Source organism: Melospiza melodia, unplaced genomic scaffold, assembly GCF_035770615.1.
Source record: "Melospiza melodia melodia isolate bMelMel2 unplaced genomic scaffold, bMelMel2.pri scaffold_28, whole genome shotgun sequence".
Lineage (NCBI taxonomy): Eukaryota > Metazoa > Chordata > Aves > Passeriformes > Passerellidae > Melospiza > Melospiza melodia.
The window spans coordinates 6,298,718-6,325,827 of record NW_026948600.1 but is presented as its reverse complement, the minus strand read 5'-3'; the positions used below and the strand labels follow the sequence as shown (position 1 = coordinate 6,325,827).

Here is a 27,110-nt window from a genome sequence, read left to right as displayed (position 1 = left end):
GCCTGAATGTCATGGTGCCTGTTCGGGTGCCAAATGTCACAGTGAGGGTTGCTGTGACAAACCTCTCTGAGTCCTTGACCTCAGGGCGAGGGTGGCAAAAATGAAAAGGAGTGGGTTCGATGGAATTTCCCAAAAAGAACTTTAATTACAGGGTGAAAAACAATAAACATGGAGAAGTTGAGCACAGTAGGAGGGACAGTATCCTAAAACCTGAGACAAAGAGGAAGTCACAACATAGACACCTGGGACTAGAAAACTAGAACAATAACCATATAGAAGAAACAAGTAACCAATAAACCAATACAGGAGTAGAACTTGGACAACTTAGCATAACAACACTAAATGCTTATGGGAAAAGTCTCAAGCTCACCCTAAGTAAATTGAATGATTCCTAGAACTTGAAACTCATGCCCAGTTCTTCCAGGGTAAAATCTCTCTGACTCTGAGTTACAGCTGGGCTAATTGCCACACCGCTGCTTTGCACTGGTCCCTTGGGACCATGCGGCCAAACAGAGCCACAATGCTGTCCTTGGTTCCACAAGGCTCTGCAGTGTCACAATGGCCCCTTCATTTCACAAGGCTCTCAAATGTCACATTGGTCTCCATAGGAAGGAAATCACAAAGCCCCAATGTTTCAGAAGCTGATGAACAGCAGCCATCAGCAGCCAAAGCAAGCCTGACCTGTCTGTCCTGGCAGGTTTGCTTGAAGCAACCCTTGGAGATTTGAAATTACGAATGCGGAGTCGTAATTTAGAACATTTGTGCCTGGAAAAGAGGGATTTTTTTTTCCATACAAAGAAAAGCAGAGAGCCCTTTCCAGTGTTTGGAAAATAGATGACTGCTGCCACTCAGGAGTCAATGACCAGTCAGACTTTTCTGTCTTGGCAACTTTAGTCTGGCAGCAATCCTTGAATACACAGATATTTGGAGGTGGAATCGTAATTTTAGTCATGGATGCCTGGAAAAAATGGACAGTTCTTTTCCATAAAACGAAAAGCTCAGAGCCCCAATGTTTCAGGGGCAGATGGGAATGGCCTTCCACATTCCAAGGTCAGGCAGACCTGTCAGGTGACCCCTGGGAAGCCAAGGCAGCCACACCTATTTCATGTTCCCTTGGTTCCACAGGGCCCTGCAGTGTCACAATGGCTCCTTGCTTCCATGGTGCCCTCAGGTGTCATAACGGTCACTTGATTGCACAAGTCCTTAAGGATCTTAATGGTCTCCATGGTTCCACAAGGCCCCACAGTGCCATAATGGTCTATAGGTTCCATGAAGTCCTGCTGTGTCCAATGGCCCCTTGGTTCCATTGGGGCCCAGTAGTGCAACAATGATTCCCTTGGTTCCACAACTTCCCATAGTGTCACAATGTCACCTTCCTTCCATGAGACCCTCCAGGGTCACAATTGTCTCCCTGATTCCATGGGGCCTTGCAATGCCACAATGCTCTCCATGGATCCACAGTGTCCTGCAGGATCACAATGGCCCTTTGGCTCCACAAGGCCCTGAAATGCAGCAATGGCCTCTTGGTTCCACAAAGTCCTACTGCTTCACACTGGTCCCTTGGGACTCTGAGGCCCAGCTGGGCCACATGTTCTTGGTTCGAAGAGAACAGAAAGATGTCCTTGGTTCCACGAGGCCCCAGAGTGTCACAGTGGCCCCTGGGATCCATGGTGCCCTGCAGGGTCACAATGTTCCTCTTGGTTCCTCAAGTCCCTAAGTGTCACCATGGCCCATTGGTTCCACAATGCTCCGCAGTGTCACAATGGTCTCCATAGAAAGGAAACAATTGAGCCTCAGTGGTGCAGGGGCAGTCGCCAGAGAAGCAGTCAGCAGAGGTCAAGTTTAGCCCAACTTGTGTCATCCTGGTTTTTTAAGATTTTCTAAGCCTTCTGATGTTGACATTCTTGTAGTGAACTTTCTCACACACTTTCTGAAAGTAACTCATTGTTTCGCATTCCTTTATGGAGGAGGAGAGAGTTGAAGGGCTGTTGGTTTGATCAGTGTCATTGGAGAGGTGGCACTGTCACCCTCCAATCCGCTGTTACTTTTGGAAAACTATAAATGTTGGAGTCAGAATATAAACTGCACATTTTTTCTTCACCTTGAGAACAGCCATGTGTGCTTCTGTTCTTTCCTGTCCTCTAGTGACATCAGGTGACTGACAAAGTGTACTGCAGCCTAGGCTGAGACAGAGTCCGGATTGCCGGTGAGGTTTTATTGTCACCCCTCTTTGGTGCTTTGCCTGCTGTTCTTGGGGTAATGGCAACCGCTGTGGGTTTCAAGGAGAATTCCCTCATTTTGGATCTCTGGAGGGGGGGTCCTGGAGTGGAAACAGGTTTCTATTTCCTGGAATGATTTTGAGCGATTGCTGCTGTGGGCCTGAGAGCGAGGGCTCTTTTCGGACTCTGGGAAGGTGTTCTCTAACGAGGAGTGGTCTCTTGTGGGGGTCCGCCGCATGGAGGCCCTCTTTGATGATTGCACCGTAGACGTGGGGTCGCTGCTGGTGCAGTGGAAAAAGTGTGAGGATCTTTGGCGGGGGTCTGGTTCTTGTACCCCTCGGAGTTCCCAGTGGAGCCCTTCTGTTCTGGACATGGACGAGGGGAAGTTTGAGTTTCTGTGTGATGTGGAGCTCTCTCCCCACCCTGGGACGGTGTGCTGGGGGACGGGTCCAACATGGGGGATGGCGATGGTTCCCCTGGGGTGGATTTGGCTGTGCCAGTCTCCCTTGTGCTGCTCTGCAGTGATGCGGCTCCACGGGCTGCACCTCTCTTGGCACCCCTCCCCTCCTCCATGTCGGGGACAGGGCCCCGCGCCAGTCTCGTGCTGTTGCAGGCATCTTTTCATTAAAATCCTTTCATTAGGAGTTTTCCTCCCGAAGCTGAGAAGTTTCAGCACCAAATTGTAAACAATGGTAATCTGCTGCTGTTCAATGCAACAGGTGGATCCGTGATTAGTCTCCTGTGGATGTTTGGATTTACTGACCACTCTCAGCAGAGCTGCTCTTGTTCTCTGACGAGACACAGATCTTTGTTATTCATTCTTTTCGATTCTATTCTTAGCTTAGTCTTCCGAGAAATCTTTTCCTTTATATTACTTTTTAGTACAGTTAAAATGTAGTGTATATATATAATAAAGTAATAAATCAAGCCTTCTGATCATGGAGTCAACATTCGTGTCTCTCTCTCATCCTGAAAACCCTTGTGACCACCATCACATTGTCTCAGTCCACACTGGGTTTGCAGGCCGTGCTGGCCCCTGTGCCCGCCAAGGCGCCCCCTTCCAGGGCTGTGGAACAACAGGGCGCTGAGGTATTTACCTTTAGTGTGAATGCCAACATGGCCAGCGGGAGGCCGTTGGGTGCCCGGGGCCGTGGCGCTTCCTCACCGAATTTGTGGACACTTTCCTCATGCCAGGTGACCGTGTGTCCAAGGAACGCCGAACATTTCTGGCAAGAAGCCAAAACCAAGTCCGATGAGATGTCTGAGCCTGCCTCCTCATGGCATCTGCAGGGTCATGGAGGGGGCTTCTCTGGCTGCAAGGGGTGCAGGGGCGAGTGGTGTAACCTGGCTCCCAGTCAATCATCTCCTCCTGTCCCTGTGGGGCTCAAGGACTGGGACAGAGCAGGTGCTGTGGCTTTGTTGGAAGGTCCCCAGGCTTTCCCTATGCTCAGGGGTGTTACTCATAACACCCATGAACCGCTTTTGTATAAGCTGGAGAGGGAAGTCCATGATGCGGTTGCTCAGCATGGTTTGGGGTCTGCTGAGGTTATGCAGACTCTCGGGAGGGTTGCTATGGATGTGCTGACATCTCATGACCTCTGTCGTGTAGCACATTCACTTTTTGACTTTGTGTAGTTTGATGTTTTTGAGACCAAGTGGGCTCGTTTGGTGGCCCAGCGGTGGTGCAGAATGCTGCACTGGCGCCGCAGGACCCCAGGCATGTGGATGTCACTGACATGCCGCTGGGCACAGGGCTTTATGAAAATGCTCAGGGGCACGTTGGCTTCGATCCCCTTGTGCTTGACCAGTGCCCCACACTGGGCATGGCAGCGATTGTTCAGACCCTGGAAATGGCTGCTCCGAGGCAGCCGTTTGCAACCATTGTCCAGGGGGATGATGAGCCTTTCATGGCATTTGCAGCAAGGCTGACTGCGTCTGTGGAGTGGCAGGTTCCTGATCCTGTGGCAAAGAGGATTGTGATTGCAAACCATGTGAGGTGTAATTGGAATGATGCTTGTAGGAGGGTCATATTGGCTCTGCCTGGTTTTCCTTCTATCTCTCAGATGGCGGAGGCCTGTGCGGACATCATCCCCTCGGGCCAGAAGTTGGCTGCCGTGGCTGCCACCGTGCAGCCAGTCTGGGCAGTACCGCAGGGTGGGCGGCCACAGCAGGGGACTGCACAGGCTGGCAAGAAGCAGGGGAAGAAAGCACAGAAGTTCAGATTTCCCATGTTCTTATGAGGTCGGTGTGGTAGGTCGAATCACATGTCCAATATCTGCAAGGGGACTGTTGATGTTAATGGCCAGGCTTTACCGTGCTTGGGAAATGTGAAGCGGAGCACGCAGAAGGGACGCACCCAGACACAAGCTTCTCTCCAGACCCCGAAGATGATGGAGGTCTCCTTTGCCGGCTTGTAGCCAGCACCCGCGGATCAGCAGGTGTGGATGTCTGCACCACAGCAACAGTTGTCTTAGAATCTTGTAAAATACACAAGGTTCCCCTGGATTCATTTGATCCCTTGGGTGGGGGCATGAGTGCTCTCCTGATAGGGAGATCTAGTGCCACCCTTCAGGGCATCATTGTGCCCCTGGGGCTCATTGATGCAGATTTCACAGGGCAGATTTTTTCCATGGTCTCCACACCCACCCCCTCCTGTCAACTTGTGCCTTTTAAGTCCTCTGTTGGCAGGACAGCTGACCGGTTGTGTGTAGCTGGTGGCTTTGGATCCACTGGGATGCCTCAAGTTAGCTGAGTTGCTGTCCTGACCAAGGACCGTCCCGAGATGCTGTGTACCCTGTCTGTTCCTGGTGCGATGCCATCAGAAATCCACCTCCGCCGGCTTCTCAACAGCGGTGCTGACCTCATGGTTCTCTCCCTTTCAGCCTGGCCCTCAGAGTGGCCCCTGGATCCAGTGGGGACATCTGTCGCGGGTCTGAAAGGGACAGCGCAATGCTATGTGAGCCTGCGGCCCATGCTGGTTGCGAACCCAGAGGGACAGACAGCCTGGGTTAGGCCTCATGTTACTTCAACTCCTCCCAACCTCTGGGGGAGGGATCTTCTTCTGTCTGGGGGTGTCGCAGGAAGGGGACCAGGACACCAGGTGGTTCATCACTGGTCCAGTTTATTGAAGAAAGCATCAAGCACTTATACAGCAAATAATAACCTTATGAATATTCTGTAAGCCAAGCAATCTACTGGTTAAACTATACCATGAACTCTTCCTCATTCCTTAGGGGTTACATCTCTCTTTTCTCATGTCTCTTTTACTATTTGTTATCCTAGTACAGCTAGGCCAAGGACACACTATCTCACAGGTGCAGGACTTGGAATTAGCCACAGCTTTGTAATTTTCCAATCTCTAGCAGCTAAATTCCCAACATCTCCCCTGTTTTTATTTTTTTAAAAAAGCAAAATTCTATGGGCTAACTGTGTCACACTCTTTGCAACACAAAAATAGGCAATTCTAACAACTAAACAATATTCTCAGCTAGCAAGGTTTCTCCCCTACAAGGGATCTAAGCCAGGGAAACAAACCAAAAAGGCTGTCACTATTTATAAGATATGCTATATAACAGATACAAAAAGAATTCTATGTGCTACAAGGCTCAAACCAAACTCAGCTGTGCTAATACAACCTACAAAAATAAGCTAAAGGAGTAACATGTGCGCAGGTTTCACCCGTGTCAACTGTCTGGTCAGTTTGCTTTCTATTCTCAAACAGCAGATATACTTCAAACAGGAATGGCTCTACTTACAAATGCTTCTGATTGTCCTTTTTTAACTAGAATTTCTCTGATGTTCACAACAACACTTTACACACAAGTGATAAAAATAAACGCCTATCATAAAAGGATAAATCTATCTAACATCACTTAAACTTTATAGTACCTAGACTTAAAATAATTAAACTTAAAATATTTAAACTTAATAGAACTTAGCATTACTTAAACTTATCTTTACTTAAACTTAACAGATTTTTAAATCAACAGAACTTACATGTAAAATCACTTAAATCTAACAAAACTTTAACAAAACTTAACCGACTTTAAATTCTACATAACTTAAACCTAATATAATTTAAACAGAATCTAGCTCTACTTAAACTTAATAACACCTAATAGATAATTTAACTTTAACTACTTAACAACAGATAAAACTTAGTATAGAAATAGAATATAGCATTTACTATAACTTACTTACAGGCCTGATTCTAAAATACCAAGCTAAAACAACTTCCTTCTTCGTGTATTTGCTGCAGCATTTTTATACTTGAATGCACTTAAACATAAGAAATTTGTTCAAGGTATACCTGTGAAAAAATTCTTTTGAATTCAGTGCTTTAAAAATTTTAAATTTTTCAAAATATAATTTTAGAGTCTGATGTTTCACTCACTGAGTTATTTGGGCTTCTGATGTTAAAGTCTCTTTTACAGTCTCTGCTAGGAAGAACAAAAAGCCTTTTTAACTTGGGTGAGAAACGCTGCCACAATGGTCCTTGTGTCACTTGTTTATTTTCACTGGTCTCTTAATTGCAGTAGGAAGCTTTCTTTTGTTGACAAGAGTTACATTTATTAAGCTGTTAGGTCTCACACTGAAGCTTTTGCCAGCTGTGGGGCGGAGGGAGAGCGCTCCTGCTGCAAGAAGCGCTCCGGTCCCGCGGCGCTTGTGTCGGAGGGGGCGAACCCCCCCGAGGATGCCGCCGCTGCTGCCACTGCGCCCATGCCGAGTTTGGAGCGGCACAGCCCTGCAGCCACCCTGAGCCACAGCTGCTGCTGTGCACTCAGAGACGTGCTGAAGTGTATTGTATATCACCCGCCATGGCTTGCTCGGTTTCTTTGCTGACTTATCATCTTCTAACACTGCTTCCCACAGTATATCCCCAGATTTTCTCCATTTCGAAAGTTCATGTGGGTTAAGGAAAGGTTCTTCAGCATAAAAGTAGGCTAATAACAAATCTATCCCCTTTATCCCTCGCCATTCTAGATACGTGGCGAATAACTTATATGGTGCTTGCCTTTTCACACCTCTTTCGTGAGCGCTCTTGCAGCTTTCCAGGCTTCTGGCAGCAAGTATAGCTGAGGTCACCGATGTGAACCCCGAGGGTGCCTCAAAATTCTGGCACCTATGATTTAAAATATATTATGTTGTTCTCATTTACAGAATACACCCTGTGGGAAGAGGGATCGAAGTGTTTATTATGCTAATAGCAATGAGTATGCTAATAATGAGGCAAGGGCAGAATTGACAATCAACCATCTAGTTGGAGAAGGACAACACAGCCTACCAGTTGATCAAGCAGCAGGTATCCTCAGAGAAGTATTGGATGATATCAAAGAGATGGCTTTGAAAGCTTTAATCCAGGTATTGGATGGCAGCACCCCCAATTTGGACTAGATTGGGTGGCTGCAGCTAAAGCTTTAGGACAATCAGACCATCTTGGGTGCCTGTTAAGTAAGTAAATGTGACCTCACTCACATTGCGTGGCCTGATCTCAGACATAGAGGCCATCAGACATGCTACCTTGCAGAACAGCAATAGAGTTTTTATTCTGGGCACATGGGCATGGCTGTGTAGACTCTGAGGGCATGTGTTGCATGAACCTCTCCAGCCGCAGCGAGTCAATCCACAAGAGCATTCAAGTACTGAATGAAGAGTTCAAGAAGCTTCAAGTGGAAAACAAAGACTGGTTCAATAAACTCTTCCAATCCAAGGGATAAAAGGGTTGGATGATGTCTAGCTAAAACAGGACATTTAATTTTCCTAGTTGTTGTTGTATTGTTAATTGTCTCATCTTTGCTTAGATGCTTTTAGAAAGTCTTCCAAAATTCTTTCAGTTTTTTCTTTGTTGTAAAACAGAAAGAGGGAAGATACCCAACACAGGCTCCTCATGGACTCATTGGAGGAGAGAACTGGAGGTCAGGATGGCACAAAAACCTCTCAGACACTCAATTTTGGAAGGAAATTCCTTAAAAGTACCTAAAAGTATACCTAAATCCATAAAGTACCTTAAAAACCTTGAGTATCTAAAGCTATTAATGAGCCCCACTGAGTGTCAGTACAAAGCTCCCCAGGGACTCACTAAAGCAGATAATTGGGGCCATGATTGTAAAACCTCTCACAGAGTCAGTATCAAAAGGGAAACACCAAGTACCTTAAAATAACTGAAGTACCCCGAAGTACTAATTAGCCCCAATGAGTGTTGTTACTGAGAAAGCCTCTCCAGGGAATAATTACAGCAGATAATTGGAGGCCATGATTGCACAAACCTCTCAGAGACTCCAAGGCAAAAGCCAAACCCAAAGTTCTTTAAAAAACCTGCAGTGCCTGGGAGCATGAAGGAGCCCCCAGGGCCATTCCTGAGCAAGGCTCTCCAGGGACTCCTTCCAGCAGATCCTTGAGGCCACTGGGATGTGGGCTAGGGGGGGATGCTGAGGGCAGGACAAGGGGCTGACCGTGCCCAGCCTGGCTGGGGCTGTGCCAGGAGGCCCCAGGGCCTCAGGACAAGGTGTCTCCTCCCAGCCTTTGGTGGCACAGACCCTGCTGTGCCCCAGGGCACCAAGACTTGGCTTCTCTTTGTCCCCACCTGTCAGCACTGCCTCCAGTTCTCTGCTCTGCCTGGGGCCTGGGGACACTTTCTCATTTGTGCTCCTCAGTGGGACCCATTAAAAGTCCAAGAAACTTTGGAGTTGGATTCTGCCTTGGAGTTCTGGAGAGGTTTCTTCAGCTCCCTCTCAGGGACTCATGTTCAGGGCCTGAGCACAAAGCCCCAGAGGCTCACTAACGTTCTTGTGCTGTGTCTGTGCTGCTGAGCTGCGCTGGGCTCCTGGCACAGAGGCAGCTCCTGGTAACCAAGAAGAGCTTCAAAAGCACATTTCTCTTGATGAGCAGCTCTTCTGCCAGCCCAGCAGGGCTGGGGCACTGCCTGCAGCCACCCCGGGCACAGCACAGGGGCACAGAGAGCTTCAATCAGTCAGGGCTGGGAAGGTGCTGAGAAGTGCCTGGGTCAGAATCACTGCCAGGCCTTGGCACAGGAATCACTGGCTGCAGGACAATGCAGCTGCAGCTCCTGGAGTGAATTCCTAAAGCTGGACCATCCCAATGCCTACAGACCCTGTGAGTACATTCTCTGATTGTCTCTTGTGCAGAGCAGCCAGGGGTGCCCAGGGCTGTCCTGCAGAGCAGGGTCCTGCAGCCCAGGGCGCTGTTCTGGGGCAGGGACTCTGCTGCCTGCCAGGGACAGCTCTCAGCCAGCCCTGGAAGCTGCTCCCAGCACGGGGGGACAAGATCTAGGTGGAAGGAGACAGCTGGTAAGGCTTGGAAGTGTTCTCCTTGTGTGTGGAGGTTGCTGCATTGTTCAGGACTGCTCCCAGCATGGCATTTAACTGCAGAACATTTCCAAGTAGATTATACAGGGAGCACGGCAAGGCAGGGGCTGCATAAAAGGGAAAAAATTATTAATCTACTGCTTTGGGTTGCTGGGATGGAAAATTGCATGTAGATATTCATCTCTCAGTTCATGTTTAGAAAAAATAAATAATTTGATCTCAGCTCTGAATAAATCAAGCAGTGACAGAAATCAGCACAGGACCCCTCACAGGCAGTGTCAATATCACTTCTCCAGCCTCCTCAGGGTTGCACAGATGTTGCCATCAGAGCCTGCAGAGCCAGAACTGCCCCTGGGCAGGGAGGGGTCTGCAGGGCAGAGCTGATCCCCCAGGGCTGGGCTGGGCTTTGGCAGCACTGGCAGGTCATAGCCCTGGGCACAGGGAAGCAGCTGCTGGCAGGGACAGCTCCAGGCAGCAGAGCCCAGGGCAGGCAGAGGGGAGAAAGTGCCCCCATGCTGTGCTGGGATATTTAAAGTCCTCTCCAAACACAACTATTCCATGGTTACTTTTCTTACAGATCCCCATGCCAAGACACAGAAAATGTCCAACAGCAGCTCCACCAGGCACTTCCTCCTTCTGGCATTGGCAGACACGCGGCAGCTGCAGCTCCTGCACTTCTGCCTCTTGCTGGGCATCTCCCTGGCTGCCCTCCTGGGCAACGGCCTCATCATCAGCGCCGTAGCCTGCGGCCACCACCTGCACACGCCCATGTTCTTCTTCCTGCTCAACCTGGCCCTCACTGACCTGGGCTCCATCTGCACCACAGTCCCCAAAGCCATGCACAATTCCCTCTGGGACACCAGCACAATCTCCTACACAGGATGTGCTGCTCAGCTCTTTTTCTTTATGTTCTTCATTGGATCAGAGCTTTCCCTCCTGACCATCATGTGCTATGACCGCTACGTGTCCATCTGCAAACCCCTGCACTACGGGACCCTCCTGGGCAGCAGAGCTTGTGCCCACATGGCAGCAGCTGCCTGGGCCAGTGCCTTTCTCAATGCTCTCATGCACACAGCCAATACATTTTCCCTACCCCTGTGCCATGGCAATGCCCTGGGTCAGTTCCTCTGTGAAATCCCACAGATCCTGAAGCTCTCCTGCTCCAAATCCTACCTCAGGGAATTTTGGCTGATTGTGTTTTCCATTTCTTTACTATTTGGTTGTTTTGTGTTCATTGTTTTCTCCTATGTGCAGATCTTCAGGGCCGTACTGAAGATCCCCTCTGAGCAGGGACGGCACAAAGCCTTTTCCACCTGCCTCCCTCACCTGGCTGTGCTCTCCCTGTTTTTCAGCACTGGGTTTTTTGCCTACCTGAAGCCCCCCTCCATGTCCTCCCCATCCCTGGATCTGGCCCTGTCAGTTCTGTACTCAGTGGTGCCACCAGTCCTGAACCCCCTCATCTACAGCCTGAGGAACCAAGAGCTCAAGGCTGCTGTGAGGAGACTGCTGACTGGATGGTTTTGGAAATATTAAAGAGCTGGCCTATTTCTGCCATTCATTTGTAATAAAACTAATTTTTTATACTTTTTGTTCATTTGGATGTGGGTTTTTTCTTTTATTTACTTTTTTTAATCTTGTCCACAAAGAAAGGTCACTTTTTATGCCATTTCCCATTTTGTTTCTCTCTACCATCCCTATGGTCACAGACTGTGTCAAAGAGGGGCTATGCCCTTACTTCCTTTAAACGAACTAAAGGATCTCCCAGCAAAGTTTTCCGCAGAGATGCCCTTTTGTTGCCTTCTCTGGAGCTGCAGCAGCAATGTCTGTGTGCAGAGCTGGGGCAGATCAGGGCTGGCCCAGCAGCTGTGCCCAGCAGCAGCAGCACTTGGTGTTGCCAGTGGTGCTGTCGTGGCCCTGCCCCGCTGCCCTGGTGGCCCTGGGGTTGCTGCAGGGCCTGAGTGCTCTCGGGGCCGGGCACAGCCCTGGGGGTGGCAGTGCCGGGGCTGCAGCAGGGACAGGCCATGGGCACTGCAGGGGCAGCGCTGACGCCTCAGCCCAGGCCCTGGGGGCTCCAGGCTCCTTGCCCAGGCTCTCACAAGAACATGGACAGGCCAATGCTCAGCACAGAAAACCCCCGTGAGCAGCCCCAGGCTGGCCATGGGCAGGCTGGGGACAAACAGCATGGCTGGGGCTCTGCAAGGGCCCTGGGGCAGATGGGAAGGAGTAGCAGAGCAGGGGCTGATCCATCCCCAGTGTGCTGGACAGCCCAGGGCAGCGTCCCAGAGCATCCTCATGCAGCTGCCAACAACATCCCCCCTCTGCAGCCCTGGCCTCTCCCCCAGCTCACACAGGTGCCCCATCCTTGCAGGCACAGACACGGCAGCACTGGCTCAGCTGCCCCTGTTTGCATTGCACAGAGCAGGGGGAGCACCCCCATGCTGTTGGTGTGGGGACATGAACCTGAGGGAGCACAAATGCCATCAGCCCCTGGGGCCAGCAAGGGCTGGGGGACACCAGGGAAACCACTCAGCTTTGTCCTGGCCTCTGCACTCAGCCAGAAAGTTTGTTCCCATCAGCTGGGAATTTCCTGTCCCACTGCAGACACTTGCTCAGAGCCAGGGCTGGCTGGCATCCACCCCCAAAGTGCCCTGAGCATTTCCCTTACTTCACCTTTGCTTTCTGTAGTCTTTGCTTGTAGAAATTTCTTCCTCTTGCTCATCCCTGTTCCCTCCCCTGCAAACAGCCAATCCCTGTTTGTCCTTTCCTCTCTGGCCCCACTCCCCATTGCAGTTCCTGACTTGGCACCATGGGATCGTCCCTTAGGGAGCAGGATCATCCTACAAGTGCTGCAGGAATTGTCTGCAGGCTCCTGCAGTGCCTCCTGCTGCTCCCTTGCCAGAGGCACCCCAGGCCAGGGGGGCACATCTGGGCTGCTGTGTCTGGCTCTGGGGCTCCCTGTTCTGGGCAATGAGGAGGAGCTGCAGAGGCTCTGCAGGACTGACAGGATGGGCTTTGGGGCTGGCAGGAGAAGCTGAGGGACCTGGGCTGCTGGAGCTGCTGAAGAGGAGGCCCAGGGCTCATCCTGCAACTGCTCCAAGGGTGATTTCAGAGAACCCCAGAGTCAGCAAGGCCGGATAAGGCCTTGGATATCATACAGTCCAACCTGTGCCCTGGCACCGCCTTGTCTACCCTGAGCTTCCTCTTCTCCAGGACAAACAACCCCAGCTCTCTCAGCCACTCCTCACAGCACTTCTGCTGCAGGCCCCTCACCAGCCTCGTTGCCCTTCTCTGGACACGCTCCAGCCTCTCCGTGTCCTTCCTAAACTGGGGGGCCACAACTGGACACAGCACTCGAGGTGCTGCCCAAGCAGTGCTGAGCAGAGGGGAAGAATCCCTGCCCTGCTCCTGCTGGCCACACCATTCCTGATCCAGGCCAGGAGCCATTGGCCTTCTTGCCCACCTGGGCACACTGCTGGCTCATGCCCAGCCTGCTGTCCATCAGTCCCTGCAGGCCCCTTTCTGCCTGGCTGCTCTCCAGCCACTCTGTCCCCAACCTGCAGCACTGCAGGGGTTGTTGTGGCCAAAGTTCAAGATCCGGCACTTGGACTTGTTCAACCTCCCCTTGTTGGATTTGGGCCCTGGATCCGGCCTGTCCAGGTCCCTGTGCAGAGCCCTCCTACCCTCCACCACATCCACACTCACACCCAGCTTTGTGTCATCTGCAAATTTGCTGATGCTGGACTCAGTCCCCTCATGCAGATCATCAGTGCAGACATTGAAATCCACACTGGCTGGCTCTGATCCCTCAGCCATCCTGTGGGTGCCCTGGGATGGCACTCAGGGTGATCTGTTCCATAACCTTGCTGGGCACCCAGGTCAGGCTGACAGGCCTGGAGTTCCCCAGCTCCTCCTTCCAGCCCTTCTTGGGGATGGGCTCACATTGGCACCTCCAGTCCTCTGGGCCCTCCCTGCTGAGACAGCACTGGTGGTAAATGATGGAGAGCAGCTTAGGGAGCTCATCCACAGCTCCCTCATCCCCCTGGGATGGATCCCATCTCCTCCCAGAGACACCTGTGAGCATCTGAGTGGCTCAGCAGGTCACCAGCTGCTTCCTCCTGGATTACAGGGGCTGTTCTGCTCCCTGTGCCCATCCACATGCTCAGGAGAACTCTTGTCCTGAGGACAACCTGTCTGATTTTTGAAAATTAAGACAAGGAAGCGGTTAGGTACCTCAGCCTTTCCCTCATATTTGGAAACCATATTTCCCCCAATAATGAATGGATATTTGCCTTGTACCTCCTTTTGCTATTAATGTATTTATAGAAACATTTTTATTATCCTTCACAGAAATGGCCTGGTTAAGCCTTAAGCTTTCACCTCTCTAACTTTCTTTCTGCATGACCTAATAACATCCTTACACATTTCCTGAGTTACCTGCCTCTCTGTCCAAAGGTGATGCACCTTCTTTTTTTACCCCAAGTTCCTGCAAAAGGCCCATCACGTACAGAACGTCACCTGTTGCCTAATGTACACCTCACACGAGAAAAATACAAGAGTCTATAAAGTAAAAGAGGGAAAGCAATCTAGTAAGGTAACAGAAGAAGAAGAGGCTGAGAAGGCTGACAAAAACTGGGACCCCCTTGACCACTTACTTCCTCCTACCCTTGCAGTACCTCAAATCCTTCCTCCAATTCCTCTTGCTGTGGACGCAGTTCCTTCTCCTCTCCCAGTTGTCATTCCTTTACCACCTGCTAACCCAGTTATACCTCCACCACCTTCCCCTCAACCCTCTGCTCACTCTCTTTACCCTTCACTACTGTTCCCTTACCTCTGCCATCTCATGCACCCTAATTCACCAGCAAGTTCCTGCTCTGCCTCCCCCACGACAAATGGGAAGCCAAACAACATCTCAGAATCTCATGCCCAAGAGTGAAGTTAACCAGTCAGCCTCCACAACTGATGTTGTAACACCCGGTCCAAAGTGGGTAAAGTGGAAAAATTGTTCCCCCTCAGAGAGGTTCCCATGTGCAGGGTGGCCAGTGAGATTGGCCAGTAGGAATAGCAAATCAAATAATCCATTTTTGGGGAGAATTGAACTCCACCTTTAACATCCTATTTTCCCCAGAAAAGACTCGATTAATAAGAACTGCAGGAATGAAAATTTGGGAGCATAAAAGCCAACCCAGGCCCCCAGGTGACAAAAAAAATGCCTTTAGTGGAGCCTAGCTGGGACTCTAATCAAGAAGAGGGGAGAAGGAACATGAGAGATAACAGGTCCCTGATGACCAGAGGGATAAAAGAATCAGTCCCTAGAGAGAGTAATACCAGGTTAGCGTTTGATGGCACCCAGGAAAAAGATGAGACCCCAGCACCATGGCTTAATAGGCTAAAGCAAAACTTCCAGATTTACTCTAATGTTGACCCAGACAGCCCAGAAGGCCAATCTTGGGTTCCCTGCAGTCGGGGATGACCCCAAGAATCCTTTTTTCTCAGCCTGATATTTCCAAGAAGGATTCTGAATTCTTCGGCTCTGGTTTCCAAGGTTGTTTATTGTTTCTTATCTATAACATTTTTTCTCTGGCCTGCCGAGATGTTTTTAGCAGGTCAGACAGAGGCACACTCCCCATCCCAGGGCTGGTGTCTACATTTTATACTATGAACTACGTGTACTTTATTTATCATTATTTCCCAATACCTATCACCTATGTTAGACAGTCTACTTCTACTCTAAACCAATCCTAAAATGCCACCATCACCAAGAACATGGAGACTAAGAAGAAGAAGGAAGAAGAATAGGACAACACCCAAGTCCCTCCATCTTGCCTCCTAGACCTCTATATAAAAATCCCCAAAATACCATTTTATACCCTGTGACAGATTCATTATCATTCTACTTAAATTTTGTGACTTGTAATTCTTCATACAAGGGTGGTAATTTGCTCCATGGGTTAAGATCAAAATCCCAGGCGTCTTTGGCTTCCTGCCAGGACTCCCCAGCCCGCTGCCAGGGATCCCCAGCCCCCTGCCAGGGGCACATGTCCTCCAGGGCACCCAGAGGTGTGTCCTGGGTTCCGACAGGCCAAGTCCTTCTCAAGGTACAATTTGTCACTACATCCTGGCAAGATATCAGATGAAAGTTAGAAAGAATAGAGGACTGGCAGGAAAAAAGTATTAATGAACTGCTGTGAGAAGCCATAAGAGTATATATAGAAAGAGAACAAGAAAAGACAAAAAATAAAAATTAAAATTATGGCAGCCATAGCCAGAGAAAGTGTGGGAGCCAGTAGAAATACACGCCAGTAGAACCACTTAGAAGAGACAAAGGTTTTATTGGACCAAAAGGGGCGAGGGCTCTACTCAGTGACAAATATTGTTATTACTGTGGAGAGAAAGGACACCTAAAGAGAAATTGTGAGAAACTCCAATTAGATGAAGCCATAGCCTGGGAGCAAGAAACTCTAGAGAAAAACTTAAGAAGAGATGAGAGGTATGCGAAATAAGTTCTATGCCCTGGAGAATTTAATTAATCATCTAGAAGAGCCCTTTGTAAATTTTGAGATTGGTCCCCAGAATGATGAATTTGAAGTTTTAGTTGATACCAGAGCAGACAAGTCATGTGTGACTAAAATACCAACAGGAATCACAGTTGGTAAAATGGTCTGCAAAGTACAAGGGGCCAAAGGAGAACCATTTGAGGCCCAGATTATAGAAGATGTAGAAATTTGATGAAATTCAAGAGAGTGTAGAGCTAAGTTCATTTACATCCCCAAGTTAGGTTGTAATTTATTAGGACATGATTTACAAATCAAATTGAGAACTGGAGTAATGCCAAAAGAAGGAAAAATGGTAGTACAAATAATGGTCTTAACAAAGGGAGACATAGATGAAATCAACCCAAATGTGTGGGCAGAGGAGGGAAAATTGGTTGTTTGAATAGTTCACCAGTAGAAGTAGAGCTGCAGAAAGACATCTCCCCCATTTGGGTAAGGCAGTATCCAATTTCCCCAGAGGGAAAGAAAGGACTAGCCCCAGTAATTGACCAGCTATTAAAGGAAGGATTTTAGCACCATGCATGTCTCCACATAATACTCCCATACTAGCAGTGAGAAAAGCTGATGGAAGGTATCGATTACTACAAGATTCAAGAGAAGTTAATAAAAGAATGGTTGCGAGGCACCCGGTAGTACAAAACCTGTATACATCGTTTTAAGCCAAGTACCTGAGGAGCATGCATGGGTCTCTGTCATGGATTTAAAGGATGACTTCTGGGCATGTCCCCTGGCTGAAGAGTGCCAGAACTGGTTTGCCTTTGAATGGGAGGACATTGAAAAGAAAAGAAAACAACAACGAAGGTGGACACATCTTCCCTAGGGGTTTAAAGAACCCCCAACCTCTTTGGCAAGCTTTAGAAGAAGACTTAGAACACTTTAAACCTGAGAATGGGGTGCCTATTTTACAATATATTGATGATTTACTTGTATCTGGGTGAGAACAAGACAAAGTTAGAAGTTCTAACATACTAGCATCTAAAATTCTTAGGGGAAAAAAGGCCTAAAAGTATCACAAAAGAAACTGCAATTTGTGGAACAAGAAGTAACATATCTAGGACATATAATGGGCCAAGGGTATAAAAGGTCAAGCCCCAAGAGAATTTTGGGAATTCCGTCCATCCCTGCCCCAAAGACCAAAAGAGACGTTAGAAAATTACTAGGTTTATTTGGGTATTGCAGATTATGGCTTGATCAGTATACTAAAAGTGTTAAATTTCCATATGACAAATTGATAGACTCAGGGCCTGCAACCTGGACCTCAAATGACGAGGAACAGCTTCGGAATCTGAAAACTAAATTGTCTTCTGCCCCTGTACTGAGCCTATCAGACCTTATAAAGAACTTTGACCTATTGGTAAACGTGGAAGAGGGGATAGCTTGCGGAGTCCTTACACGGGATTGGGGAGGATGCAGGAAGCCGGTCGCATCTCTCTCCAAGTTACCAGATCCAGTAGCCAGAGGGTGGCCAGCCTGTGTACAAGTGATAGAGGCAACAGCCACCTCAATAGAAGACACACAGAAACTTACCTGAAAGGGGAAAATCCAGGTTCATACCCCACACAATGTGAAAGATGTTTTAAGTCACAAGGCCCCTCAGTGGCTAACCAACGCCCAAATACTAAACCATGAAGTCATCCTAATAAGTACCAAGGGCCTCGAATTAGTCACTTCAAAATGTTTAAATCCAGCCCAGTTCCTCATGGGAGAGCTGTAAACAGACCTGGATCATGATTGTTTAGAAATTATTGAAATGCAGGCTAAAGTGAGAGAAGATATAGAAGATGAGCCCTTCCCATATGGGAGAATTTTATTTACAGGTGGATCATCACAAATGGTAGCCAGTAAACAGGTCTCAGGGTGTTCAATCATAAATGGGCAGAACATGCAAGTTGAGGAAATGGGAAAGCTACCCTCAAATTGATCTGCCCAGTGCTGTGAAATCTATGCCCTGAAGAGAGGCTAGATTTACTAGAAAAAGATAAAGGAACAATCTATACTGACTCCCAGTACGCATTTGGAATTGTCCATACATTTGGAAAAATATGGGAAGAATGGGGGTACCTAAATTCTAAAGGCAAAAATTTAATACATTAAGAGATAAGAAAATTAGTACTAGAGTTCCTAAGGAAACCAATAGAGATAGCCAAAGGTCACATAGAAGGTCATCAAAAAGGAGACACCCTTGAAATAAAGGGAAATCATTTAGCTGATCAAGTAGCAAAAGAAGTAGCCTTGGACCAAGGTAGACCAATTAAAATTCTTAAGATAGAGGGAACACCTAGTAGAGAAAGAAAAGAGGAAAGACCCATCTTTGACGAGAACGAATTAAGAGAGTTAGAAAAGATGAGAGGACAGCAAAAAGAAAATGGAGAATGGTGGACCCCTGATGGATGGCAAATTTTAAATAAAGCTCTAGCCCGAAAGGTGATGACAGAGTTATATGAGTTGACCCATTGGGGAATACAAGGATTATGTGACCCCTTTCCAAGGGATCAAACGTGCATAGGAGTACCTAACATAGCAAAGGCAGTTACCAAGGGATGTTTAACTTGCCAACAAATCAATCAGAAATTAATGAGAAGAGTACTGTCTGATCTGGGAGAAGAGAGTTGTCCTTGCGGCCGTTCCAAAGCGTGCAGGTAGACATCACAGAAATGTCCCCTGTCCAGGGACACAGACACTTATTAGTGACCGTGGATCACCTCACCCATTGGGTAGAGGCATTCCTGACAAAAACAGAGACAGCCCAAGCAGCCACAAAAGCAATCCTAGAAAACATCATTCCCCAATATGGGTTGATAAACAATGTTGATTCTGACCGAAGTCCACATTTTGCTGCCAAAGTCTTACAACAAGTTGTTGAGGCCCTGGGAATGAAATGGAGGTTGCACAACCCATTGGCATCCCCAGAGCTCCAGAAGAGTAGAAAGAATGAATAAAACCATCAAAAACACGTTAACTAAATTAGTTACAGAAATCCAGATGAATTGGCTTAAATGTCTACCCTTAGCACTGTTAAAAATTAGAACAAGGCCTCGAACAGGTATAAGAGTCTCACCTTATGAAATTATGTTTGGACTCCCCTTCTTGAGAACCCCGTATAGCACGGGAATTTATCCAGAAGGAGAGACAGCCACCCAAAAATAGGTAAAGGCCATAGAAAGGAGATTCAAAGATCTTAGGAAAAAGGTCCTTCAAACCTCTCCCTTAGACACTAAGGGACATAACATCAATCCAGGAGACTGGGTGTTAGTTAAATCATGGAACTCTGCACCTTTAACCCCTAAGTTTGAAGGCAATTTTCAGGTCCTACTCACCACCAATACAGCCATATGACCCAAGAGAGGGGGTGGACACATATAACCCAGACTAAAGGACCTGCATCACCTCCCACTGAAGAGTCAAAACCAACCACATCCCCTACTAAGTCTTCTAATGAATGGATTGTGACCAGTCACGGAGACATCCTAAACCTAACCCTCCAGAGGAGACCTAAAGACTATTGGAGACTGTCTATAGTCAAAAACTTGTTAAGAACTATTTAAATAATCAAAACTTGTAAAGAAGTGTTAAAAATTTCAGTTAATGTTATTTATATTTTACTTTTGAGTTTGAAAAGCAGATATTTTCCTGCTGCATTTATTATTAGTTAGTGTTTATTAATGAATGTACAGTTTTTATTTTGTGTTGGAGCCTTTGTTTGTTTTGGTGTCTATTGTGATTTTGTAGGATTAGGCGTAAGAGTAAATACCTCGTTATTTGTTTGGAGTATTTTTTCTATCATTTTGGATACCGATAATTCTTAAAGTCATCTGACCATTGAGTTCAAGGTTTTTAGGTCATGTTTTTGTGTGAAAAAGTTTAAATACCCCAGTTAACTCCAATCTTAGTGTACAAAGCAATCTTCTATAAAACATCCCACAGGGCAAAAATAAATTAGTAAAGAAAAGTCAAATGTGTTCACACTGAGAGAATAAAAAACTCTGTACTAAAACCAACGAGCTCTTCTGTATGAGAAAAGCATAACCAGGAGGCAAGGCTGGGTGAGTCTACAGTCCACCTAAAAACAGCCACTCCAATCACTGGGTGCAGCTCAGTAGTTGTAGAGTTTAGGGGAATGCCTCATACCAGACTCCTGGGAATGCTCTTACTGATCTTACTGGTTAACATCACGCTGGGAAGTCAGAAGAGCCCATGTGCTAAATGTTACTACCCCCTTTACAGAGGGGAAGAAATGGGATCTTTAATACAAGTACATAAAAATTTAAACCTAAACTGTGTAAACCTCTCTCTGTTAGCAACCTGTCAAGGGCACGGGAAGACTTACTGGATTTCACAAAATATAGAATGACTGCAATGACTGCTTGGGAAGCATCCTATAGGAGATGCTTGGCTTTGCTTTGAACGTAAGTCCAATCAAAAAGGCACAGAAAACTTAATAAAAGAGAAAGAAGTAACAACATCAGTAAATGAGAAAGAGGACCTAGAAACATCTCGTGGGAAAAACTTGTTCATAGATTTAGTGGAAAAGATCAGGAAAGAGTTATATTTAACTAATTGCTGGATCTGTGGAAATACACAAATGGCCAAAGTCTCGCCTTGAAAAAGGATCAGCTTAAGACCAATAGATATGTTAAAATGGACACAAACAAGGCAAAAGGTACCAGCTATTGGACAAAAAGGAAAAGAATGGTGGGAATTAAAGTCTAAAATAATTGGAGAAGAGTAGTGTATATCTAGGAAAGGGAAAATGTATAAAATGTATAAATTTATAAAACCCCAGTAGGAGAAATATCCTGTAAGAGATATTTAAAAATAAAACATCCAGTAGCTGGGTATGTCCCTAGAGAACCCAATAAATATTGTAAGTATTATTTATTATTTATATATTGGATAAATAAATATTATTTATTAAATAATAAATAATACCATTTTAGTTTATAATTTTCATATTTATTAAATAATTATAAATAATATTTTATTAAAATATTATTTATAAAATAATAGGAAGTAATATTATTTATTAAAATAATATTTTAATATAGTAATAATAACTATAAATTACTATATATTATTATTATATATAATAATATAAACTAATAATCAATATAAAAGTAACATAACATAACATAACATAACATAACATAACATAATATATATTATATTATATACTAATAAAGTATATTATTATTAACATGAGTATTGATATGAATATTTTAATATAATAAATTAAACACTGAAAATCCTTTGGGAAGAAAGAAATGGAGTGTATCTACCGAGAACGATCTAAACTCCATAAGTGTACTGGAAAAGGGATAAATAAAGGAATAAATAAAGGAAAAATAAAAGAGTAAATAAAGGAATAAAAGGAATAGACCCATTCTGGGGAGTGAGAGAAATATCCAAGTACTGGGAATTTCCAATGACTATCAGTGATGCTTCCTGGAAAGCTCCAGAAAACCTGGTTTGGATATGTGGGAATGTGGCTTACACTGAATTACCCGGGGAGTGGAGCAGCACTTGCACTATCGGAATTATTAAACCGTCATTTTTCTTACTCCCAAAAGAGTCTGGATCGAACCTAGGGGTCCCAGTATGTGATAATTTCAGCTAATCTAGCTGACCAAAAAGAAACTTAATTGAAATTGGAGGAACACAGACACGGAAAAATACAGTATGGAACACCCAGGAAATAATTTGCACTCATGGACTGGCAACCTGGGCTCAAGATGGGTCCTGGGGACACCGGACCCCAATTTATACGGGGTTAAATCGGATTCTGAGATTACAGGCAGTACTCGAGATGGTATCGAACTGAGCCTCTCTTGCTTTAGACCACTAAATAAATGACCAACTATCCCAGACTAGAACTGCGGTGTATCAAATCAGACTACCAGTAGATTATTTATTATTTGTGGAAAATTTAATTCCCCCAGTGCTGCTTAGAAATGGATGACTGCAGTGAAGTCATTAGAAATATCTCAAAGGAAATTCAGAAATTAGCTTATGTTGGAACACAAGAGTGGACCCCTACATTCGATAACAGCTGGTGGGACAATTTCTGGTCATTAAAAGGAAACTGGTGGGGAAAAAAAACCTTTTTCATCCTATGTGAAATTGCTGGTTTGATCCTCTGACCTTGCATGCTCCCTTGTATAATCTGAGTTGTAACATCTGCTGTACAAGCAAGTTTAATGATACCAAAAGAGCTTAATAAAAAAGAAGTAAAAGTAATCATGGTAATGAATGACCAAGAACGTGAAGATGCCAAGCAAATTTACAACCAATATTAAAAATTGTACTTTCAAGAAGAAGTAATTGCTACATGATCAGGCTTGAGCCCAATTGAACAATTAGAGGGGGAAATAGTAGAGAATCGATTGTAAAGGAGTTGATATAAAGTTCATTGTTAAAGGAGCTAATATAAAGTTCCAATGTTAGTTATAGATTGTTTGTTGAATGTTTAATAGTTATGTCAAGTTCCAATGCCAGTTAAAGGATTTATAATTATGTAAATCCCCTCACTGTCAGGTGTCACCCCCACTGCTCCTGTCAGCGTTCAGAAGCTCATAATCATGAGAATGATTCTATGCAGGTGCTTTTATTGAAGAGCTCTGGGTGTCAGGGGTACAAACCCAAATCTGTCTCCGACATGCATTCGGGATGAAAATGTTTTTATAATCAATCCTTATATAACTTTCATGTTAATTATTAAACTTATATTGTTCTATTGTATACATAGATTTCAGCCAAGCATAGGCTCCTCGTGACGCCCCCCCTCAAACATCTAACATAGTTTCTCATGATTCTTCTTATGATTATACAATAATTGTATTTAATTACTAAACAATCATCACATCTAACAATTATATGTTTTATCATATACTGCTTACGCAGGTGCAATTTCACATGATCTGGCAAACACAAATTCTAACATTTTCAGAGTCTATTTTTAACATTTTTCTAGGGCCCTCCTAAGTCTAACTTCTTTCTACTTCCCTGAATTTTATGATTTTAAAACCTTATACTATCACTCCCACTCTCATCTAAGATGTTGAACCACCCGACACCATAAAGAAGAGGACTGTGTCACATAATAACCAAATATGAAAATCCCATAAGACCAGGAAGAAAAGAATGACCTAACAAAAACCCCTAGAACAATGACCCACCGTGCAAATGAAGAATTAAAATAGCACCTCTTCCCAGAGAAAACATAACATCAGGACCATGGTCAGAGCTTTTTGCCTTCGTCACCCTAACCAGAGCAGGCCAAGAGCAGCACAGGGACCATGGACCTGAAACCAACAGTGCCTACCCAGAGACTCTTGAAAGGAGAGAAAACCCAGCCAAGCCAGGCCTTGCCCAGCACTGCAGTTCCCTGCTCAGAGCCTTGGGCTCCCTGCAATCCTGGCCTCAAGGATCTGCTCTCACCAGGCCCTGGGCAGCCTTTGGCACTCCCTGCCCTCCCTGGGGCGCAGCCATGCTCCAAGGCACTTGGAGTTTTGCTGCTGACTCCTTGAGCAGCTTCTCCATCCTTCTCTGTGTGCCTGAGGCTCCTGGAGCCAGCCCCAAATCCAGCGTGGAGCTGATTAAAATACAGAAAGCCCTCAGGAGCTCTTTGTCTCCCTTCCATTGTCTTCCAGTCTCCGGGGCTTGTGCAGTGATTGGAGTCAGTTTGGAGTTCTTTTCAGGAGGGAAATTCCAAAAAGCACATCAGGATTTTTGGTTTTAGTCAAGGAAATATTTTTTTATTTTTATTTCAGAGAAGAGGGGACAGAAACATTCCTCAGGTGATCTTGATGCTGAATGTCTCCTTAGGAGGTCTGGGCAGGGAGAAGAATGAGCCCCTTGCAGGCTGAGCCTGTTTGGACAAGCTGTTTCTCGCCTCAAACCTCACCATATCTCACATCACAAAACATGAAAAAAATTTAAGCATTTTTCCTTCTAAATAAAATTTAATTAAGTAACAAAATTATATTTATATTATTCTAATTATGATAGTATTATTCAATATTTTACTACCTAATTTTTATATTTATATTTAAAAATCAATACAATTTTAGCAAACAAAAAAATTATTTCTCATTAGTTCAAAGTAAACACATCACCGTTCATTAGATAATTAAGCTTTATTGACTATTTATTTCTTCCTCTTTATGGTAACTAATAATATTTGTAGTCCTTTTGACACCATTTTTATAAACTTTTTCTCCAATAGGGTCAAGGGGCGGCACTTTGGGGTCCACGGAGACATTTCTGGGGCCCATTTAGGAGAGTTTTGGGTCTGGAGAGGGAATTCAGAAAGAACTTGAGGATCTGGAGGACACTCTGGGGAGCCGGGTGGGCACATGGAGGGGCACTCAGGGATTCTGAGGGACAGTTCGGGGTGCGGGGCAGCACTTGGGGGTCCAGGAGGGCCCTTGGAGGTCAGGGAGGGGAATTTGGGGCCCTTCGGGATCCGGGCGGGCCCTTGGGGGACTCCAACGGGGCGCTCAGGGGAGCAGGGGGTGATGGGAATTGTAAGCACGGGTATCGAAGGGTTAAACGGGGTCGCGGAGCATCACGGGAGTTCTAGGCGCAGCTGCAATGGCTCTCGGTGAGGCGCGGAGCATGGTGGGAGCTGTAGTTACGGAAGTGGTCAAAACACGATGTTTGGGGGTCCGGGAAGGCTCTTGGGGCACACTTCTGTGTCCAAGCCGCGACTTGACGACCTCGGGGGAACTTAAATGGTTTGGGAGCACTTGCAAGAATTTCTGGGTGTTCCAACCAGGCTCCTTAGAGTGCGGGACACGGCAGGATTTTTTGGCGCAGGACTGTGTTCTGAGGGGCTCTGGGGCCGCGGGAGATGAGAGGAAATGAATTCCCAGAAGTGGCTGTACCGGACATCTGTGGGGTTGGGAGCACTCAGGGCATTCAGGGACGCTTTTGTCCAGAATGGGCACTGAGGGGGCACTGAAGGATACTGGAGGGTCTGGTGGACACTTAGGGAAGAGATGGGGGAGGATCCCGGGGTTCTGTGGAGCGCTGGACCTGACGGGCTTGTAGTCCCGGCTGCAACAGTGCTATAACCGGCCACGGTGCATGATGGGAGTTGTAGTCAAAAATAAAAGATGGCGTCCATCGAGGTACCGCCCCCAGGCCCAGATCTCTGGCGCTGATAGGCTGCTGGAAGTGATGGGCGGGAGCCTCGGCAAATGGTTTGGAGAGGAGGCGGGAACAGCCCATGCACCAGCCTCCACTCCATCCCAGTACAGCCCATTTCAACCCAAGTAGAACCCAGTACAAACCCAGTACCACTCCAATCCCTCCCAGTACAGCCCAGTCCCTCCCAATACACCTGAGTTTCCTCCCTGTCCCTTTCAGTTTCCCCCCAATGTCATGCACAGGATGCACCAGTGTCCCCAGCCTTCCCCGCAATGTCCCCAGTGTCCCCAGTATCGCTAATTATCACTCCCAGTATATCCTGGTACCTTCCAGTATGTCCCAGTGTACCCTCAGTGTCCATCCCAATCCACCCAGTTCAACCCCAGTGGCCCTCCAGTCCCTCCCAGTGCAGCCCTGTCCGTCCCAATACACCTGAGTTCATTCCGAGTCGTTCCCAGTTCCTCCCAATGTGATCCACATGATGCCGCAGTGTCCCCAGTTTTCTCCGCAATGCTCCCAGTGTCCTCAGGTTGTCCCAGTCCTCCCCAGTGTCACTCGTAGTATGTCTCAGTGTCTCCCACAGTGTTCGCAGTGTTCCCAGTATGTCCCATTCCTCCCCAGTGTTTCCAAGGACAGTTTCATTTCTCTCGGTGGCCGTGGCAGCCAAACCCAGCAGTGGGGTCAGTGCAGTGCCCATGGCCACAGCCCCTTGCAGGGGCCCAGTTCAGCTTGGGCTGATGATCCACCCTCACAGCTGGCCCAGGGCAGCTCTGCAGTGCCTTTGGTGGCACCTGGGGCTGGCACACGCCTGAGCAGTGTGTCTGTTTGCAGTGAGAAACTCAACAGTTTCAGATTGCTGCAAAAAGTACAAAAAGAGAAATCCGCTCTTAGGCTTAGTGCATCCAGCTCTGCAAGCACAGCAGGGCTCAGGGCAGTGAGGACAGACAGGATGGGGCTGGGCAATGTGGAGCAAGGTTGTCCACACTGGGTCAGAGCTCCAGGCACGGCTTCTGTGAGCAGACCAGATCTGCTGAGGGGAGACCCTGGGTCAATATCAATCACAGAATCCTGCAACCAGATCTGCTCAAAAGAGAAATAAAATAAAATACTTCCTTTAAAATAGGAATGTGTATTTTTTTACAAGGTGTTTGAAATCTTTCTCCATAACAGGACTTGGAAAATTTTAATGACCCTCTCAGGGCTTTGCTGTTGTTTACGTCAGACTCAGTCCCTGAGAGTGTCTTCAAAAAACTTCTCAAGAACTCAAACTTAAATTGAAAGTTTGAAGTTTCCTGAAGTTTTAATGGTTCCCACTGAGGAACACGACTGAGAAAGGGTCCCCAGGTTCCAGTTAGAGAAGAACACTGGAGGCAGTGATGACAGCTGGGGACAAACAAGGCAAAGGTGTCTCTGGTGCTGAGCAAAGCTGGATGTGTTTGAGGAATGCAAAGGGCCAAGGCCTGAGCTCCAGCCCCTGGCGAGGCAGATCCCGTCCCTCCCTCCTTGCTCAGGGCTCTTCCCGGGATGGGCACTGGCATGTGGGGCTGTGCAATGCCAAGGGCAGGAGCATGGGGCATCCCCTGCCAGGCTGCTGAGCAGGGACAAGGAGGCAATGAGGCCCCAGCCTTGCAAGGGTCACTTGTCTCCTGCTCCTGCCTCAGGCCCAGGGCCAGCAGCCATGGCCAAAGTGTTGCCCAAGGTGGCTCTGGCAGGGCCAACTGGTAGAACTACATGTCCATGTGAGATTGATGGTTATGCCTCCTAGACCTCAGGCCTGAATAAATGATACCCTCTGAAATAGCAAATGAGTGTTAAGGAGCCTTATTCTGATATTTAAGAGATTTGCTGACAGCGGGGCCTCATAGAAG

The 27,110-nt window shown here is 46.8% G+C and overlaps 1 protein-coding gene across 1 annotated transcript in view; it reads left to right on the top strand.

The window, feature by feature from the left end:
* Nucleotides 1-10,525: 10,525 nt before the first annotated feature.
* The window catches only part of LOC134433871 (olfactory receptor 14J1-like), a gene marked incomplete at its 5' end in the record, with an annotated part of 36,070 nt that continues 19,485 nt past the window's right edge, over nt 10,526-27,110 (top strand). Inside the window, one exon of the mRNA XM_063182571.1 lies at nt 10,526-10,987. Coding sequence (XP_063038641.1) covers nt 10,526-10,987 — 462 coding nt within the window. The remainder of the gene's footprint in view (nt 10,988-27,110) is intronic.